We start from the raw sequence: 20520 nt of genomic DNA, 5'->3' as shown, positions 1-20520 counted from the left end.
CAGGCACAACCCAAGAGAAGCAGAAAGTAGGGGAAATTGGAGGTGGTTAGTTTGCTATGATATCACCAGGCAGTCAGTAAGATCATGTGACCTAGCTGCTATCTGGAGGCTGGGCTGTGACCGGGTCAGGGCTGGTAGTGGAACACGATCTGGGGACTAGTGGGCTGGGGGTCCTGGAAGAGTTCAGCTCACAGTCACCGACTCTCAACGAACCCCCTCTCCATTTCCCTATGGCTTTCTTGCTACCTCTCTCCCTAGCTCATCCGCTCACTGCCTGTCAAGTTTCCTGATCTCAGTCCTCTGTACACAAAAAGGATCTCACACACACGAGGAGGGAGCTGCGTCTCTGGGGCTGCCATGGTAACCATACTCCACATGCGTTTCCACATTAGTGCAGAGTCCCCTCCTCTCCTCTCATCTCCTCCCCTCCCCCTGTGAGACTGCCAGGGTCACGGTGCAGTCAGCTACTATACAGAGGAGCTGTCATTGTTACAGGAAGCTCAAACAGACCAAACCCATCCTCCCTCCCAGCTCTGCACACACACACACACACACACACACACACACGCACGCACGCACGCACGCACGCACACACGCACACGCACACACAGCAGAGGTAAAAACCTTCAAGCGTTCAGCAGTGTTTGTTTACATCAGTCATAGTGCTGGTCTACTAAGTGAATAGTACATGTTCCTTAAGTTACCGTTAATATGGGTAATGCCTGCTTACTATGGGTAATGCCTGCTTACTATGGGTAATGCCTGCTTACTATGGGTAATTTGTGTCTCTGATCTCCTCAGAAGAGGTGAAATTACATTTCCCATGACCCCATTTCACTATCAAACAACATCCCACATGATTTCTCCCCACTGCTTCAGTGCATATCCACTACCTGGACCCATACAATCACGGTAGTCCCATGACGACTGTACTGCAGCCGTTTTACAGGTTTAATATCACAGCAACTATCTATTTTCAGATTTGCCTTTCTGTGGGTATGTGGCTCCACCTTCGGACAGCAGCGTACAGGGCTGGGGTGACCCTTCATGGTCAGGGTAGAGGGTAAGGGATGTCCTCTGCGTACAGGGCTGGGGTAACCCTTCATGGTCAGGGTAGAGGGTAAGGGATGTCCTCTGCGTACAGGGCTGGGGTGACCCTTCATGGTCAGGGTAGAGGGTAAGGGATGTCCTCTGCGTACAGGGCTGGGGTAACCCTTCATGGTCAGGGTAGAGGGTAAGGGATGTCCTCTGCGTACAGGGCTGGGGTGACCCTTCATGGTCAGGGTAGAGGGTAAGGGATGTCCTCTGCGTACAGGGCTGGGGTAACCCTTCATGGTCAGGGTAGAGGGTAAGGGATGTCCTCTGCGTACAGGGCTGGGGTAACCCTTCATGGTCAGGGTAGAGGGTAAGGGATGTCCTCTGCGTACAGGGCTGGGGTAACCCTTCATGGTCAGGGTAGAGGGTAAGGGATGTCCTCTGCGTACAGGGCTGGGGTACCCTTCATGGTCAGGGTAGAGGGTAAGGGATGTCCTCTGCGTACAGGGCTGGGGTGACCCTTCATGGTCAGGGTAGAGGGTAAGGGATGTCCTCTGCGTACAGGGCTGGGGTAACCCTTCATGGTCAGGGTAGAGGGTAAGGGATGTCCTCTGCGTACAGGGCTGGGGTAACCCTTCATGGTCAGGGTAGAGGGTAAGGGATGTCCTCTGCGTACAGGGCTGGGGTAACCCTTCATGGTCAGGGTAGAGGGTAAGGGATGTCCTCTGCGTACAGGGCTGGGGTAACCCTTCATGGTCAGGGTAGAGGGTAAGGGATGTCCTCTGCGTACAGGGCCGGGGGTAGGGTGTTCTGGGTAGGCCAGTGTGGGTGTAGAGAGAGCCACAGCCCCAGCTCTGGGTTGGCTAGGCTGAGCTCCACCATAAGGGGGCACTCCCATCCCACAGTGGAGAAAGAGAGGAAGAGTAGAAGAGGAGAGGCAGCCCTCAGCCTCATACAGCACAGCAGCCATTACCGTTACAGAAACACATCAAGAGAAACTCATTCAACCAACTGGTAGCTGTACAACATAAAGCCAACCATACCCACACGCCATACAATCCACCACAACACTTTACTGAGGCGTCGAACTAAACAATCATACAATATCCAAATATTCAAGCAGGGGGTACTTGATTACGTCGGCATGCAATTCAATTTAAAATCATCCCACCTCCTAGTTTCTGCCCTGAGGGCAGGTAAGGTAGCAGAGCCAGTAACGCCCAAACCAAGGTGCCGTTCTCTCCTCTAGCCAAGGTGCCGTTCTCTCCTCTAGCCAAGGTGCCGTTCTCTCCTCTAGCCAAGGTGCCGTTCTCTCCTCTAGCCAAGGTGCCGTTCTCTCCTCTAGCCAAGGTGCCGTTCTCTCCTCTAGCCAAGGTGCCGTTCTCTCCTCTAGCCAAGGTGCCGTTCTCTCCTCTAGCCAAGGTGCCGTTCTCTCCTCTAGCCAAGGTGCCGTTCTCTCCTCTAGCCAAGGCTACTCTCAACCCCTAATATTCTATAAAGGTGTGTTCCCTCCCCCGAGACCACCACTAGCCTGCTACTTAATACAGGAGACCATATGGGGATTGTAATTCATGGACAAGGTAGAGGAGGAACGTGGGAAGGGGACATCGTATGAAAAGAACAGATTGAAAAAAACCCATAGCAGTTTTAATAGCAAACAGCATAATAAGCTAAATCAATATTGCTCAGCTGTTCTTTTCCGATTTCTAGATGATTATGGGTCACATGTTTATTCATGAAATAAATAGTCTACCTGACAAGATATGTTTGTAAACATTTGCCTAATTGAGGTTCTCTATTGGCAACAGACACACACACACACACACACACACACACACACACACACACACACACACTGTAGCAACAACCTTGTGCAATACAGAGCAGAGAGAGAGGGGGAGGTCTGATTGCTGTGAATAATGGGGCTAGGGTGTGTGTGTTTATATGTGTGTGTGTGTGGGGGGGCTTTTGTACTGATCACAGTGGTAGAGTAGAGTCCCAGAGCTCAGCACAGATGCCCCAGTGAGGCAGGCAGCTGCCCAGGCCAGGGTGAGGGGTGCTGGGATACAAGGGGCTGGGAGGGACCAGGGTCTGCCTAGCCTTCCTGATACTAGGGGCTGATCTGGGGGGCAGGGAGGGACCAGGGTCTGCCTAGCCTTCCTGATACTAGGGGCTGATCTGGGGGGCAGGGAGGGACCAGGGTCTGCCTAGCCTGCCTGGTACTAGGGGCTGATCTGGGGGGCAGGGAGGGACCAGGGTCTGCCTAGCCTTCCTGATACTAGGGGCTGATCTGGGGGGCAGGGAGGGAGGAACCACAGCTTGTCTGCCTGATACCAGCCACCAAAGCCATACACGATACTGGAGCACCAGCTCTCGGACCAACAGGCTCTGAGACAGTTTCTACCCCCAAGCCATAAGACTGCTACATAGCCAGACTGCTACATAGCCAGATTACTAAATAGTCAAATAATGGTACCTGAACTATCTGCACTGACTAACTTGCACTGACCCTACTCACTCACTAGACTATTCAGAGCATGTGACAAATATAATAATTGGAGGCTGCCTGCCTGCTTCTCCAGAGCAACGCCCCTCCCACCGATGACAGACACCCAGGAACAACCCAAAGTAGACTAGAGGGCGCTGCCAAAGCCCTTCAACTGACTGACACAACTACTGTTCCTCAGAGCAGAACAACAAAGGTGATTTCATCTAAAAGAGCATTACTTTAAAAACTAAATCATAAGCGGTTCTGGTGCATCTAAATTCCCCTTCCAAGCAAACACCACTTGGGAAGAGATGGAGCAGAGAGGAGAGGACAGACAGTGCTGCAGTCAGCCACAGCCTTTGTGCTGCAAAACGAGCTCAGCCCAGCAGAAACGGAGGGAGAGGGAGGGGCGTGCTTATGAGAGAGAGCGTGAGAACATGTGTGTGTGCACAAGAGCAAAAAGCAGGCTGGGTTTACCAGCTCCAAAACCATTCACTGAGGAAAATCCAAACAACACACTTAGTCAGCAGATTGAATTTTCTCAAGAACATTAATTAAAAATCACGTATGTGCAGAAGGGGGAAGGAGAGAGAGGAAGAATGAGATGGCGCAGAGAGGGGAGGGGGGTGAGAGAGAGAGAGAAAACGAGTAGAGAAACTGTCTCTCTCAGTCAGCCCAGGAATCTGAATAAGGCACGTGGACACAGGAAGCCCCAGAATAGCAACAGGAAACACGCCCAGGAAACTGAATACTGCAACGACAGGCAGAGCAGAGAAGCTCGCAAAACAAGGCTGAGGCGAGCAGCGTTTCAAAAGCTGATTTACAGAGGGAGAGAGAGAGGAGTGATTCCTCATGAAACCAGGAACCTGAAAGGGCCATGATTTGGGGCATTTTCCTGATATTTAATCCACAGAATGGTATTTTGGAGGAAGGATTGTTGATATATAGCAGACATTTGTATCTAAAAGCACAATTGAAAAATATAAACATGAATATTGAAAATTTTGGGGGGGAATTGTCACATTTTTCTACATATTGTTGATCATAATATACTCTATGGGCATATTAAAAGTTCTGAGATCTCTGCTACTTTTACAGGTATGATCCAATTTGTAAGTATTACCAAGAGGGAACGTGAACATGGATTTTCACATTCTGCTGGTGATTTGCAATTTCTAAAATGGGCCATTGGAAAGGAAAGGCAAAAGAAGTGTTGGAGAGAAGAAAAAGTGACCCGGCCTAGCTATGCAGAACGGCCTAGCTATGCAGAACGGCCTAGCTATGCAGAACGGCCTAGCTATGCAGAACGGCCTAGCTATGCAGAACGGCCTAGCTATGCAGAACGGCCTAGCTATGCAGAACGGCCTAGCTATGCAGAACGGCCTAGCTATGCAGAAACGGCCTAGCTATGCAGAACGGCCTAGCTATGCAGAACTGCCTAGCTATGCAGAACGGCCTAGCTATGCAGAAGCACTAGCCTAGCTATGCAGACGGCCTAGCATATGCAGAACGGCCTAGCTATGCAGAACGGCCTAGCTATGCAGAACGGCCTAGCTATGCAGAACGGCCTAGCTATGCAGAACGGCCTAGCTATGCAGAACGGCCTAGCTATGCAGAACGGCCTAGCTATGCAGAACGGCCTAGCTATGCAGAACGGCCTAGCTATGCAGAACTGCCTAGCTATGCAGAACGGCCTAGCTATGCGAACGGCCTAGCTATGCAGAACTGCCTAGCTATGCAGAACGGCCTAGCTATGCAGAACGGCCTAGCTATGCAGAACGGCCTAGCTATGCAGAACGGCCTAGCTATGCAGAACGGCCTAGCTATGCAGAACTGCCTAGCTATGCAGAACGGCCTAGCTATGCAGAACGGCCTAGCTATGCAGACGGCTATATGCTATGCAGAACGGCCTAGCTATGCAGAACGGCCTAGCTATGCAGAACGGCCTAGCTATGCAGAACGGCTAGCTATGCAGAACGGCCTAGCTATGCAGAACGGCCTAGCTATGCAGAACGGCCTAGCTATGCAGAACTGCCTAGCTATGCAGAACGGCCTAGCTATGCAGAACGGCCTAGCTATGCAGAACGGCCTAGCTATGCAGAACGGCCTAGCTATGCAGAACGGCCTAGCTATGCAGAACGGCCTAGCTATGCAGAACGGCCTAGCTATGCAGAACGGCCTAGCTATGCAGAACGGCCTAGCTATGCAGAACGGCCTAGCTATGCAGAACTGCCTAGCTATGCAGAACGGCCTAGCTATGCAGAACGGCCTAGCTATGCAGAACGGCCTAGCTATGCAGAACGGCCTAGCTATGCAGAACGGCTAGCTATGCAGAACGGCCTAGCTATGCAGAACGGCCTAGCTATGCAGAACGGCCTAGCTATGCAGAACGGTCCTAGCTATGCAGAACGGCCTAGCTATGCAGAAAGCCGGCCCTAGCTATGCAGAACGGCCTAGCTATGCAGAACTGCCTAGCGATGCAGAACGGCGCGAGCTATGCAGAATCGGCCATAGCTATGCAAGACGGCCTAGCTATATGCAGAACGGCCTTAGCTATGCAGAACGGCCTAGCTATGCAGAAACGGCCTAGCTATGCCAGAACTGCCTTAGCTATGCAGAACGGCCATAGCTATGCAGAACGGCCTAGCATAGCGCAGAACTGGCCTAGCTATGCATAACTGGCCTAGCTATGCAGAACGGCCTAGCTATGCAGACGGCCTAGCTATGCAGAAACGGCCTAGCTATGCAGAACGGCCCTAAGCTATGCAGAACGGCCTAGCTATGGAGAACGGCCTAGCTATGCAGAACGCCTAGCTATGCAGAACGGCCTAGCTATGCAGAACGGCCTAGCTATGCAGAACGGCCTAGCTATGCAGACACGGCCTAGCTATGCAGAACGGACCTAGCTATGCAGAAACGGCCTAGCTATGCAGAACGGCCTAGCTATGCAGAACGGCCTAGCTATGCAGAACGGCCTAGCTATGCAGAACGGCCTAGCTATGCAGAACGGCCTAGCTATGCAGAACGGCCTAGCTATGCAGAACGGCCTAGCTATGCAGAACGGCCTAGCTATGCAGAACGGCCCCTAGCTATGCAGAACTGCCTAGCTATGCAGAACGGCCTAGCTATGCAGAACGGCCTAGCTATGCAGACGGCCTAGCTATGCAGAACGGCCTAGCTATGCAGAACGGCCTAGCTATGCAGAACGGCCTAGCTATGCAGAACGGCCTAGCTATGCAGAACGGCCTAGCTATGCAGACTGCCTAGCTATGCAGAACGGCCTAGCTATGCAGAACGGCCTAGCTATGCAGAACTGCCTAGCTATGCAGAACGGCCTAGCTATGCAGAAACGGCCTAGCTATGCAGAACGGCCTAGCTATGCAGAACGGCCTAGCTATGCAGAACGGCCTAGCTATGCAGAACGGTCCTAGCTATGCAGAACGGCCTAGCTATGCAGAACGGCCTAGCTATGCAGAACGGCCTAGCTATGCAGAACGCCTAGCTATGCAGAACTGCCTAGCTATGCAGAACGGCCTAGCTATGCAGAACGGCCTAGCTATGCAGAACTGCCTAGCTATGCAGAACTGCCTAGCTATGCAGAACGGCCTAGCTATGCAGAACGGCCTAGCTATGCAGAACGGCCTAGCTATGCAGAACGGCCTAGCTATGCAGAACGGCCTAGCTATGCAGAACGGCCTAGCTATGCAGAACGGCCTAGCTATGCAGAACTGCCTAGCTATGCAGAACTGCCTAGCTATGCAGAACGGCCTAGCTATGCAGAATGCTCCAGAGCAGTGTGGCACCAACAAGCTGTACTGCAGGAGAGAGGAAAGGACACTAAAAGTCATGGAGGTCTGTTTGGGAGATGCGGGTGGACTGCTAAAGGCGTCTGCATTCCTCCCAGCCGAAACAGTTCGGAAGAGTCCGCGCATATATTAATGACAACAATGTGTGACGTTTGTTTGTTCTGGGATGTTGGCAGCCGAAGTCGACGCCTCCTCGACGGTGATTGGTCAACAGTATGGGTTCTTCAATAAAGTCTTGTCATTCAACGAGAGACTAATCATTTTAAGTGAGAAATACTGCACCAAGCTCAAACATCTCCTCTGTAAATATTTCTAAATTAATGACCCGATTTCTTGATTTATCTTGGATTAATTCTGTCTATTTTGAGGAAGAGTATACCGGCTACGGCGTCTCAAAACTAACACACCTCAAGCGAATGTCTTTTAAGGGGGTAAGCAAGCACACTCCGAGCTGAGTTCTGCTAGGCACCAGCCCAACTGAAGCATGCCGACGCCTTAACAGTGATGCAAGCCACTGGAATTCCTGTGTGAAGGAATCTAAGGGCGAGGCCCAATTGGGCTTTCCTCTCTCACAAACACACACGCTAGACAACACAGCCCCCAACACAACGACAGACACCGAGTCCTCCACACATCACAGCCCCCAACACAACGACAGACACCGAGTCCTCCACACATCACAGCCCCCCAACACAACGACAGACACCGAGTCCTCCACACATCACAGCCCCCCAACACAACGACAGACACCGAGTCCTCCACACATCACAGCCCCCAACACAACGACAGACACCGAGTCCTCCACACATCACAGCCCCCCAACACAACGACAGACACCGAGTCCTCCACACATCACAGCCCCCCAACACAACGACAGACACCGAGTCCTCCACACATCACAGCCCCCCAAACACAACGACAGACACCGAGTCCTCCACACATCACAGCCCCCCAACACAACGACAGACACCGAGTCCTCCACACATCACAGCCCCCAACACAACGACAGACACCGAGTCCTCCACACATCACAGCCCCCCAACACAACGACAGACACCGAGTCCTCCACACATCACAGCCCCCCAACACAACGACAGACACCGAGTCCTCCACACATCACAGCCCCCCAACACAACGACAGACACCGAGTCCTCCACACATCACAGCCCCCCAACACAACGACAGACACCGAGTCCTCCACACATCACAGCCCCCCAACACAACGACAGACACCGAGTCCTCCACACATCACAGCCCCCCAACACAACGACAGACACCCGAGTCCTCCACACATCACAGCCCCCCAACACACGACAGACACCCGAGTCCTCCACACATCACAGCCCCCCAACACAACGACAGACACCGAGTCCTCCACACATCACAGCCCCCCAACACAACGACAGACACCGAGTCCTCCACACATCACAGCCCCCCAACACAACGACAGACACCGAGTCCTCCACACATCACAGCCCCCAACACAACGACAGACACCGAGTCCTCACACATCACAGCCCCCCAACACAACGACAGAACACCGAGTCCCTCCACACATCACAGCCCCCAACACAACGACAGACACCGAGTCCTCCAACACATCACAGCCCCCAACACAACGACAGACACCGAGTCCTCCACACATCACAGCCCCCCAACACAACGACAGACACCGAGTCCTCCACACATCACAGCCCCCCAACACAACAACAGACACCGAGTCCTCCACACATCACAGCCCCCCAACACAACGACAGACACCGAGTCCTCCACACATCACAGCCCCCCAACACAACGACAGACACCCAGTCCTCCACACATCACAGCCCCCCAACACAACGACAGACACCCAGTCCTCCACACATCACAGCCCCCCAACACAACGACAGACACCGAGTCCTCCACACATCACAGCCCCCCCAACACAACGACAGACACCGAGTCCTCCACACATCACAGCCCCCCAACACAACGACAGACACCGAGTCCTCCACACATCACAGCCCCCCAACACAACGACAGACACCGAGTCCTCCACACATCACAGCCCCCCAACACAACGACAGACACCGAGTCCTCCACACATCACAGCCCCCCAACACAACGACAGACACCCAGTCCTCCACACATCACAGCCCCCCAACACAACGACAGACACCCAGTCCTCCACACATCACAGCCCCCCAACACAACGACAGACACCCAGTCCTCCACACATCACAGCCCCCCAACACAACGACAGACACCGAGTCCTCCACACATCACAGCCCCCCAACACAACGACAGACACCGAGTCCTCCACACATCACAGCCCCCCAACACAACGACAGACACCGAGTCCTCCACACATCACAGCCCCCCAACACAACGACAGACACCCAGTCCTCCACACATCACAGCCCCCCAACACAACGACAGACACCCAGTCCTCCACACATCACAGCCCCCCAACACAACGACAGACACCCAGTCCTCCACACATCACAGCCCCCCAACACAACGACAGACACCCAGTCCTCCACACATCACAGCCCCCCAACACACTACAGCCTTATTCTAAAACAGATTAAGTTATTTTTTTCTCATCAATCTACAAACAATACCCCATAATGACAAAGCAAAAACAGGTTTTTAGAAATGTATTCAAATAAAAAACAGAAATACCTTATTTATATAAGTATTCAGACCCTTTGATATGAGACTAGAAATTGAGCTCAGGTGCACCCTGTTTCCATTGATCAACCTTGAGATGTTTCTACAACTTGACTGGAGAAAAGGCACACACATCTATATAAGGTCCCACAGTTGACAGTGCATGTCAGAGCAAAAAACCAAGCCATGAGGTCGAAGGACTTGTCCGTAGAGGTCCGAGACAGGAATGTGTCGAGGCACAGATCTGGGGAAGGGTACCAAAAAAATGTCCCGAAGAACACAGCGGCCTCCATCAGAGTTCCTCTGTGGAGATGGGAGAACCTTCCAGACAGACAACCAGCTCTGCAGCCCTCCACCAATCAGGCCTTTATGGTAGAGTGGCCAGATGGAAGCCACTCCTCTGTAAAGGCACATGACAGCCTGCTTGGAGTTTGCCAAAAGGCACCTAAAGGACTCTCAGACCATGAGAAACAAGATTCTCTGGTCTGATGAAACCAATATTGAACTATTTGGCCTGAATGCCAAGCGTCACATCTGTTTTTCATGGTTCGGGCTAGGCCCCTCAATTCCAGTGAAGGGATATTTTAACACTACAGCATACAATGACATTCTAGATGATTCTGTGCTTCCAACTTTGTGGCAACAGTTTGGGAAAGGCCCTTTCCTGTTTTAGCATGACAATTCCCCAGTGCACAAAGCGATGTCCATATAGAAATGGTTTGTCGAGATCAGTGTGGAAGAACTGGACTGGCCTGCACAGAGCCCTGACCTCCACCCCATTGAACACCTTTTGGATGAATTGGAACACCAACTGCAAGTCAGGTCTAATCACCCAACATCAGTGCCCGACCTAACAAATGCTCTTGTGGCTGAACGGAAGCAAGTCCCCGCAGCAATGTTTCAACATCTAGTGGAAAGCCTTCCCAGAAGAGTGGAGGCTGTTATAGCAGCAAAGGGGAACCAACTCCATATTAATGCCCATGATTTTGGAATGAGATGTTCGACGAGCAGGTGTCCACATATTTTTGGTCATGTAGTGTTCATTTGAACTTGAGTACCTTGGATTAGCTGAGAGGTCATTGGTGGGAAACACTACTGTAAGAATGTGTTCACCAGAAAGGGGAGGGTGTGTGTGTGTGTGCGTGCGTGTGTGTGTGTGTGTGTGTGTGTCCGTGCCTACGCTGGAACAGCATAAGCTGATGCATTTCAAACAGAAAAGGGAAACGTTATTAAAAGAATTCAAGTGAAGTGAACAGAATAAAGGCAGTATGGGGAACAACACTATGTTGAGCTCAACAGTAAGAAAGAGTGTGTGTAGTTCAGTTAGCAGCCCGGCTGAAAACAGCTCAACAGTAAGAAAGAGAGAGTGTAGTTCAGTTAGCAGCCCGGCTGAAAACAGCTCAACAGTAAGAAAGAGAGAGAGTGTAGTTCAGTTAGCAGCCCGGCTGAAAACAGCTCAACAGTAAGAAAGAGAGAGTGTAGTTCAGTTAGCAGCCCGGCTGAAAACAGCTCAACAGTAAGAAAGAGAGAGTGTAGTTCAGTTAGCAGCCCGGCTGAAAACAGCTCAACAGTAAGAAAGAGAGAGAGTGTAGTTCAGTTAGCAGCCCGGCTGAAAACAGCTCAACAGTAAGAAAGAGAGAGAGTGTAGTTCAGTTAGCAGCCCGGCTGAAAACAGCTCAACAGTAAGAAAGAGAGAGTGTAGTTCAGTTAGCAGCCCGGCTGAAAACAGCTCAACAGTAAGAAAGAGAGAGTGTAGTTCAGTTAGCAGCCCGGCTGAAAACAGCTCAACAGTAAGAAAGAGAGAGTGTAGTTCAGTTAGCAGCCCGGGCTGAAAACAGCTCAACAGTAAGAAAGAGAGAGTGTAGTTCAGTTAGCAGCCCGGCTGAAAACAGCTCAACAGTAAGAAAGAGAGAGTGTAGTTCAGTTAGCAGCCCGGCTGAAAACAGCTCAACAGTAAGAAAGAGAGAGAGTGTAGTTCAGTTAGCAGCCCGGCTGAAAACAGCTCAACAGTAAGAAAGAGAGAGAGTGTAGTTCAGTTAGCAGCCCGGCTGAAAACAGCTCAACAGTAAGAAAGAGAGAGAGTGTAGTTCAGTTAGCAGCCCGGCTGAAAACAGCTCAACAGTAAGAAAGAGAGAGAGTGTAGTTCAGTTAGCAGCCCGGCTGAAAACAGCTCAACAGTAAGAAAGAGAGAGAGTGTAGTTCAGTTAACAGCCCGGCTGAAAACAGCTCAACAGTAAGAAAGAGAGAGTGTAGTTCAGTTAGCAGCCCGGCTGAAAACAGCTCAACAGTAAGAAAGAGAGAGTGTAGTTCAGTTAGCAGCCCGGCTGAAAACAGCTCAACAGTAAGAAAGAGAGAGTGTAGTTCAGTTAGCAGCCCGGCTGAAAACAGCTCAACAGTAAGAAAGAGAGAGAGTGTAGTTCAGTTAGCAGCCCGGCTGAAAACAGCTCAACAGTAAGAAAGAGAGAGAGTGTAGTTCAGTTAGCAGCCCGGCTGAAAACAGCTCAACAGTAAGAAAGAGAGAGTGTAGTTCAGTTAGCAGCCCGGCTGAAAACAGCTCAACAGTAAGAAAGAGAGAGTGTAGTTCAGTTAGCAGCCCGGCTGAAAACAGCTCAACAGTAAGAAAGAGAGAGTGTAGTTCAGTTAGCAGCCCGGCTGAAAACAGCTCAACAGTAAGAAAGAGAGAGTGTAGTTCAGTTAGCAGCCCGGCTGAAAACAGCTCAACAGTAAGAAAGAGAGAGAGTGTAGTTCAGTTAGCAGCCCGGCTGAAAACAGCTCAATAGTAAGAAAGAGAGTGTGTGTAGTTCAGTTAGCAGCCCGGCTGAAAACAGCTCAACAGTAAGAAAGAGAGAGAGTGTAGTTCAGTTAGCAGCCCGGCTGAAAACAGCTCAACAGTAAGAAAGAGAGAGAGTGTAGTTCAGTTAGCAGCCCGGCTGAAAACAGCTCAACAGTAAGAAAGAGAGAGAGTGTAGTTCAGTTAGCAGCCCGGGCTGAAAACAGCTCAACAGTAAGAAAGAGAGAGAGTGTAGTTCAGTTAGCAGCCCGGGCTGAAAACAGCTCAACAGAAAGAAAGAGATCGAGTGTAGTTCAGTTAGCAGCCCGGCTGAAAACAGCTCAACAGTAAGAAAGAGAGAGTGTAGTTCAGTTAGCAGCCCGGCTGAAAACAGCTCAACAGTAAGAAAGAGAGAGAGTGTAGTTCAGTTAGCAGCCCGGCTGAAAACAGCTCAACAGTAAGAAAGAGAGAGTGTAGTTCAGTTAGCAGCCCGGCTGAAAACAGCTCAACAGTAAGAAAGAGAGAGAGTGTAGTTCAGTTAGCAGCCCGGCTGAAAACAGCTCAACAGTAAGAAAGAGAGAGTGTAGTTCAGTTAGCAGCCCGGCTGAAAACAGCTCAACAGTAAGAAAGAGAGAGAGTGTAGTTCAGTTAGCAGCCCGGCTGAAAACAGCTCAACAGTAAGAAAGAGAGAGTGTAGTTCAGTTAGCAGCCCGGCTGAAAACAGCTCAACAGTAAGAAAGAGAGAGAGTGTAGTTCAGTTAGCAGCCTGGCTGAAAACAGCTCAATAGTAAGAAAGAGAGAGTGTAGTTCAGTTAGCAGCCCGGCTGAAAACAGCTCAACAGTAAGAAAGAGAGAGTGTAGTTCAGTTAGCAGCCCGGCTGAAAACAAACAAGGAACCAGCTCAACTGGTCCAGCTGGTTTCAACCTCGCTGCCAGCCTGCATGCCGGCTGCCTGGTTTTCCCCTTTCTCATGCTGGTTGTTGTAGTTGTTCTTCCCACAGGAATATGCAGCAGACCAGAACAGACTGAGCCAGGTGCTGATAGCCGAACAGCCTAGTCTGGGTGTGCAGTTGCTGAGGTCGTGTTGCCTTGCTAAAGTTAAATAATGTCCATCATGTTATGGTGAAACCAAAACGGAAATGTCCACAGTGTGAACAATTACGTTTTCTAAAGTCTGATTTTAAAAGACAGATCTAAGCTATCCTAAATCTACGTACCTGAAACAATGATCAACTACCAATGTGCTCTGTTCTGCTTGGGCTATCTGTTGGCATTGGCTAAGGCAACACTGGCTATATGATATGGCTGAGGCTGCCAGTGTTCTATCTGCCTGGCTGCCTGGCTGGCTGGGTGTCTGTGGCTGCATGTCTGGCTGAAAGGCAGCATGGCTAATGTTGGCGGGACTAATCTGCACACTGTGTCATGTGCACTCCACGGGGGGAAGGTAGGGGAGGGCTGGCAGTGAGCAATCTGATGGTTCAGACCTCTGCCAGATGAATGGCTCTCATAGCCAATCACACACAGCCGATGGGGGAATCCCTAGGAAACAAATAACCTCCTTGGCCAATGGCTGAGCCCGGAGATGAAGAAATAAACATATAAAGAAATGAAAAGAGGGGGACATCCTGAGGACATCCCCCACTGGCACTGAAATCTCTCTCTCCCTCCTCTCACTGTTTAAGGCATCTGCTTCCACTTCCTCACTCCCCTCCCTCCCTCCCGCTTTCTCTCCCCCTCATTAATGATCTCATTTTCCCCTGCAGACTTGTTCCCTGTCTAAACCTAGAAACAAGCACAGATACTGACTCCTACTGAACTGTCACGCTCTTTCACACAGAGAGAGAGAGTGGTCCAAGTTCAAAACCATTCAGTTTCATAATCATTTAGCTTATCGTTTCCAATCTAGGAATAGATAAACTAAGCATTTGCTAATTCAACAGGGGTGAAATAAAAAAGGTCCATTTCAAAGTGAAAAGGATCATCTTTTGGTTGTTGTTTTGTTTAAGTACCTTTTATTTACCTAATGAACATGTTTTCAGCTGCTTATCTAGACAGGTGAATTGTGGTTCAGTAAACGTGGCCTTCTCGACCCATCTATCCTCGGTCTCCAACAGCTCCACCAACCAAACCCCTTCCTCACCTCGTTCACTCCTCCTCCCGGTGGAGTGTGAAGGGAACGCTCACGTCAGAGTAGCTGTCAACCCAGGAGAGACTGGGGTGATTTTCCCCACGCTCAAGACTCACCGTCAATAAACTGACTTGTGTGTGTTCCAGCCGATTACCATGTGTATAGTCAAGGTCAACGTCAACACAGCCAGCAGTCCAACAGAGGGGACTGGGCCAGAGGAGGTGAATATGCTAAACTTGGGTGCTGGGAAAAGATGACTGCTGAGTGGACAACTAAGGAGATAGAGGTTGTTGTGGTGTGGTAGACTGTGTGCATGTACGTGTGTGTTGAGTGACAGACAGGACTGCTTACTGGTAAACTAGAAGGCCGTCCCTGCATGCTGTCCTCTGCGCCACTCTTGCTGGAAGTCATAGGCTGGTTGGAGGGGGGAGCGCTGGACTGGGAGCTGAACGAGTCCTGGGAGAGCTCCTGAAGAGAGAGGGAAGAAAGAGGGTGAGGAAAAACAGATGAGGAACCCTGAAAGCCTGAGTAAGCTTCTCAAGCTAACGGCTAGGACTTAGTTCAGCGGATAGGTGGTGTTTTACCTGTGGCGGAGGTGGAAACCGCTGGAAGGGCGACTGCTGCAGGGGTGGGGTCTGGGAGTAGGGTGAGGGCTGGCCCTGCTGAGACTGACCCTGCTGCTGTGGGGGTCCACCGTGGCCTGGAGATGGGTGGTGGCCCGGGGAGGATTGGTGGCTGGGGGGTGGCTGGTGGACTGGGGGTTGTTGATGGCCTGGGGGTGGCTGGGCCTGTGGAGGGGCCGCCCTATCTTGTTGCTGCTGCGGGGGTCCTTGCTGCTGCGGGGGTCCTTGCTGCTGCGGGGGTCCTTGCTGCTGCGAGGGGGGTTGCTGCTGCGAGGGGGGTTGCTGCCCCTGCCCTGGGCCTGGGGGTCCTTGCTGCTGAGGGTAGCTGGGCTGGGGGCCCTGACCCTGGGGACCGGGCTGGCCCTGCTGGGGCCCCGGCTGCTGCTGGGGCTGGGGTGGTCCCTGGTTGTAGGGTGGCTGGGCCTGGGATGGACCCCCTTGTGGAGGCCCTTGGCCCTGGGAGGGGTGGACCTGCTGGGGGTAGGGGGCCTGGGTTCCAGGGGTAGTCTGGGGCTGCTGGGGATAGGGGGCCTGCTGCTGGCCAGCGTGTGGTGGGGGGCCGTGCTGGCTGTAGTAGCCCTGGCTCTGCTGACCGTAGCCCCCTGGACCCTGCTGCCCAAAGCCGGCCATCTAGAGAGAGGAAAAACCGCAATGTAGTCACAGATTTAGTCGCTTTACCATCTACGTCAGTGTCGCAAACTCCCTGTCCAAAATGCGGTCCGCAGGCCCATTTAATGGAGCCCACAGAAAAAACAAGTAGAGTCCTCTGGTCTACATAACAACAGTTATTTTAGTCCTATTGAGATCAAGCCCTGCACACACAATTGGCAAAATACAATATATTACGAAATGCACAAAAAATTACAAATTATTTTTCATGAAAAACAACCACATTCAGCGGTTAGCATAAAACGTAATATATTTTTCTACATGAGGCAATATTAAGAGGATTTAATAGCAATACTCTTTACTAGCTGCCCTTTTAAAATGTCACTTGGTGGTCTTGTGGCTTTTCTGTACGTAAAAAGACTCATCACACAGAACATTGGCGTTGTATTGTTCTCAAGTCACTCCAAAGAGTAGCTGACCCAGCTAGTCCACTGAGGTGTCTCGCAGGGCACTTACCCTCTGAACCATTCAAAGAAAACCGGAGGAGTTGAAGACCTGCATCAAACCCACCTGAAGTGGCTGTTGTCTGAGACGGGTAACAATGAGACAGGACTAGTCTCCTCTACAGGGTGCCAATAACACTCAACAGGGCCGTCTGTGTGTGTGTCTCTAAACTAACGGAGACGTTTAAGCTGTGACTGCATGGCGGTGTTATGATCTTAAGAGTGTGCTGATCGACAGAGAGAAGGATGGACAGCATTACCAACCTGTTGTCCGTACTGCATGCCAGCCATGCCGGTGGGGGTGCGTCCCTGCATGCCCACAGGATACCTTTGAGGCCCTGGGGGTCCATAGCCCTGGCCTGGGTAGGAGGCACCCTGTTGGGCCCCTGGAGGAGGAGCGCCCTGTCCCTGGCCTTGCTGTTGCTGCTGGGAGTAGGGGTTGGCTCCACAATACCCCTGGCCCCGCATCTTCCCTACATGGTCCATAGGGCTGGGTGGCTGTAGAGAGAGGGGGAGGGCTTGTAAGAAACCAAACTTAGGACATTCATACATTTATTTCCATCTTTAACATTGCAATCACTGAACTCCTTAATAAAATCATTTGAACCAACGCAACTCATTCAAACGTGACCCTTTGAGGAATGGTACACAAGCTAAGCAGGAAATAAAACAGGAGATGTCATAACTAAGCCATGCTGCCGGTGGGAAAAGTGAAACCTATGAGGGTATAGCTAAAGAATGCCAACAAAACAGTCTGGACGGATTGGTTTCCCACAAAAAAAAGGGAAAAACTTGGCCATGAATGAATGAATGAATGAGCCCAGTATCGTCCCTCCATCCCTTCGCCAGGAGCATCTGACTGCCCAGGAGATCAGAATGCCAGTGGGAAGATCAAGTTACGTTCTGACGTTGGGGACTGTTAAGGTTCCTATGAAAATAATCTGGAGGAAATAGAAGTATTGGTCTGTCTGTCTGCTGTGGCTGGAAGCGAGCACACCCCTCAGTGGAGGGGAGAGAGGCATCATGGGAGAGGACAGGCCTGACCTTGCCTGCACCTGGGGTGGAATGGCTGTGGGGGGAGGGGGAGCCACATGGCTGGGGCATCGTCTCTCACTCACACACACACACACACACACACACACACACACACACACACACACACACTAGCCTCAGTACCAAATACAGTAGTCTCCGAGTCTGACTGAATTGGAGAAATACCACCACCAGTGTTTCCCCTACTACTGAGAGCTGAGGAGGGCTAGTTGGTATCGCACCACTCTCATCTTTAACTTTGCATTATTGGAAAAGTACAAGTAAGTAAGTTAGCATTTCACTGCTGTTGTCTACAAAGCATGTGATTAATAAAATTGAATTTGACTACAATACCTGTTGTTTTCTTCTACATCTGAGCCAGTGTTCACCTTTGCATGTAAATGCCAGTGGCTGCGACCACCAGCATACCATCAGAGACGATGCTAGTACAGAGAGAGAATGCTTTGAAGTACCAGACAGCAGCACCTTGAGCCTCTTGCACCCCAAGACACGACGGCAACACAGACACAAAGCAACAGACAAAACACCTCACTGCTTCCCATGGTTACTCATCCATGTCATGTTTTTCCCTCCCAAACCAAAACTCAGTGCCTGATTATACGAAGACAACCACAATCTATTTATAGCCCAGACCAGAGAGCAGGAGAGGAGGGAGAGGAGAGAGAGGAGGGAGAGGAGGGAGAGGAGGGAGAGGAGGGAGAGGAGAGAGAGGAGAGAGAGGAGGGAGAGGAGAGAGAGGAGGGAGAGGAGGGAGAGGAGGGAGAGGAGGGAGAGGAGGGAGAGGAGAGAGAGGAGGGAGAGGAGAGAGAGGAGGGAGAGGAGGGAGAGGAGGGAGAGGAGGGAGAGGAGGGAGAGGAGGGAGAGGAGGGAGAGGAGAGAGAGGAGAGAGAGGAGAGAGAGGAGAGAGAGGAGGGAGAGGAGGGAGAGGGCAGTGTGCCTGAAACGTAACAGGTCCCAGCTGTATGGTGTTTGAACCCATGCCAGAGACCAGTCCTCTTCGCCTCCAGTTTTAATAACGCTGTTTTGGCACGACGTGAATGACACTCGCGATACGGGGGAGGGGTGAGGAAACTGGTCCCGTGGGGGCAGCAAGGAGGAGGAGGGGTGGGGGGGTTGTCAGCATAAGGAGATAACACATTCTATCCACTCCACAGGGCAGGCCTCCCCCAGGTTCAAGGAGAGAGTGCGTGTTACTATACTCCCTAGGGTCATAACAGGACCCCCCCACAGGGAGGTGGTCTCCTGTGACCTCTCCTGCACTTTTAACGCTGTCCGTCTCTGAGTCTGAATGGATGTGCATAGCATCCAGCCACACAATTCTCTAGCGATCCTCTGGCTAGAAAAGCAAAATACTGTTTGTTTGCAACCACTTTCAAGCTGGACGTATTAAAATGGTTTTATTTGGTTAAAACACAATCACCGCCATGATAGCTAGCCTATAGTGCAGAAAAAGATCATCGGTTTTCACAGCTAACAATAGCAGTGTTAAGCTTCACTCCAAGAGAGTTTGGATGTGTCTGTCTGCCACTAAACTAGGATGATCTGTCCTGTCTAGTCACCTTCCCTCCCTCCAGCCACGTGTACTTACCTAACCCCTGTGTTGACATCTCCATGGCAACCGCATATATCCACTGTGTGTTCACACAGTACGTAACCTCCTCTCACCTGAGCAGGGCAGCGTCCCAAACCGGCACCTTATTCCCTATATAGTGCACTACTTTTAACTGGAGCCCAATTCCTTATTATATATCCCATAGGGCTCTGGTAAAATGTGTGCACTTTATAGGGAATGGGGTGACATTTAAGGCCACTAGCAGCTATTTACCAGCCTCCCTTTTTTTATGATCAACTACAAACACAGAGATGTAAGAAAAACAAAGGTAAAACCAAAACAATGGAGGCAGGCGGTCAGTTTTACTCGCCTCACAGGGCTGTCATTCAATCACAATCAGGTGACTGACCATCCTTTATACTATTGTTCCATTGATCGGTTTACTACCAAGTCCTTCCTTATATTGTTGAAGTTGTTCAAACGTCTGACACACACACACACACACACAGCCCTGTCTCCGAGGCCCTCTGGGATCCCTTGAGGTGTGAGAGAAGAGAGGGAGCCCTGTCTTTTCATTCTCCTGGATGGAGGTCAAGGATTGTTCAGGCAGTATCCTGCTTACCTCACCTGCTGAGTGCTGTGGCACAGTGCTTCTATGGATGAACTGTTGCTTTGAACAGAATCACACCAGACTAGGGCTGTCCCGGACAACAACTACTAAAATCATCTTGGTCAACCAAGACTCGTCTGTGTATCTTTCCATATACAGTGCATTCGTAAAGTATTCAGACCCCTTGACTTTTTTAAATCAAATGTTATTTGTCACATGCGCCGAATACAGTGAAATGCTTACTTAAAACTGCATTGTTGGTTAAGGGCTTGTAAGAAAATACCTACAAAGTAAGAGATAAGAATAATAAATAATTAAAGAGCAGCAGTAAATAACAATAGCGGGGCTATATACAGGGAGTACCGGTACATAGTCAATGTGGAGGCTATATACAGGGGGTACCGGTACAGAGTCAATGTGGAGGCTATATACAGGGGGTACCGGTACAGAGTCAATGTGGAGGCTATATACAGGGAGTACCTGTACATAGTCAATGTGGAGGCTATATACAGGGGGTACCGGTACAGAGTCAATGTGGAGGCTATATACAGGGGGTACCGGTACAGAGTCAATGTGGAGGCTATATACAGGGAGTACCTGTACATAGTCAATGTGGAGGCTATATACAGGGGATACCGGTACAGAGTCAATGTGGAGGCTATATACAGGGAGTACCGGTACAGAGTCAATG

The 20520-nt window shown here is 50.8% G+C and overlaps 1 protein-coding gene across 2 annotated transcripts in view; it reads right to left on the bottom strand.

Moving 5' to 3' along the window:
• arid1ab (AT-rich interactive domain 1Ab) overlaps positions 1-20520 on the bottom strand; it is a 160893-nt gene that overhangs the window by 118125 nt on the left and 22248 nt on the right. For both annotated transcript variants that reach the window (XM_029732110.1, XM_029732111.1), the window contains exons 2-4: positions 16879-17112; positions 15464-16132; positions 15231-15347 (exon numbers count right to left, since the gene is read on the bottom strand). In XM_029732110.1, the coding sequence (XP_029587970.1) occupies positions 15231-15347; positions 15464-16132; positions 16879-17112 (1020 nt within the window). The remainder of the gene's footprint in view (positions 1-15230; positions 15348-15463; positions 16133-16878; positions 17113-20520) is intronic.

This window comes from Salmo trutta, chromosome 34 (genome assembly GCF_901001165.1).
Source record: "Salmo trutta chromosome 34, fSalTru1.1, whole genome shotgun sequence".
NCBI classification, from domain to species: Eukaryota; Metazoa; Chordata; class Actinopteri; order Salmoniformes; family Salmonidae; genus Salmo; species Salmo trutta.
This window is presented reverse-complemented; position numbering and strand designations above follow the sequence as displayed.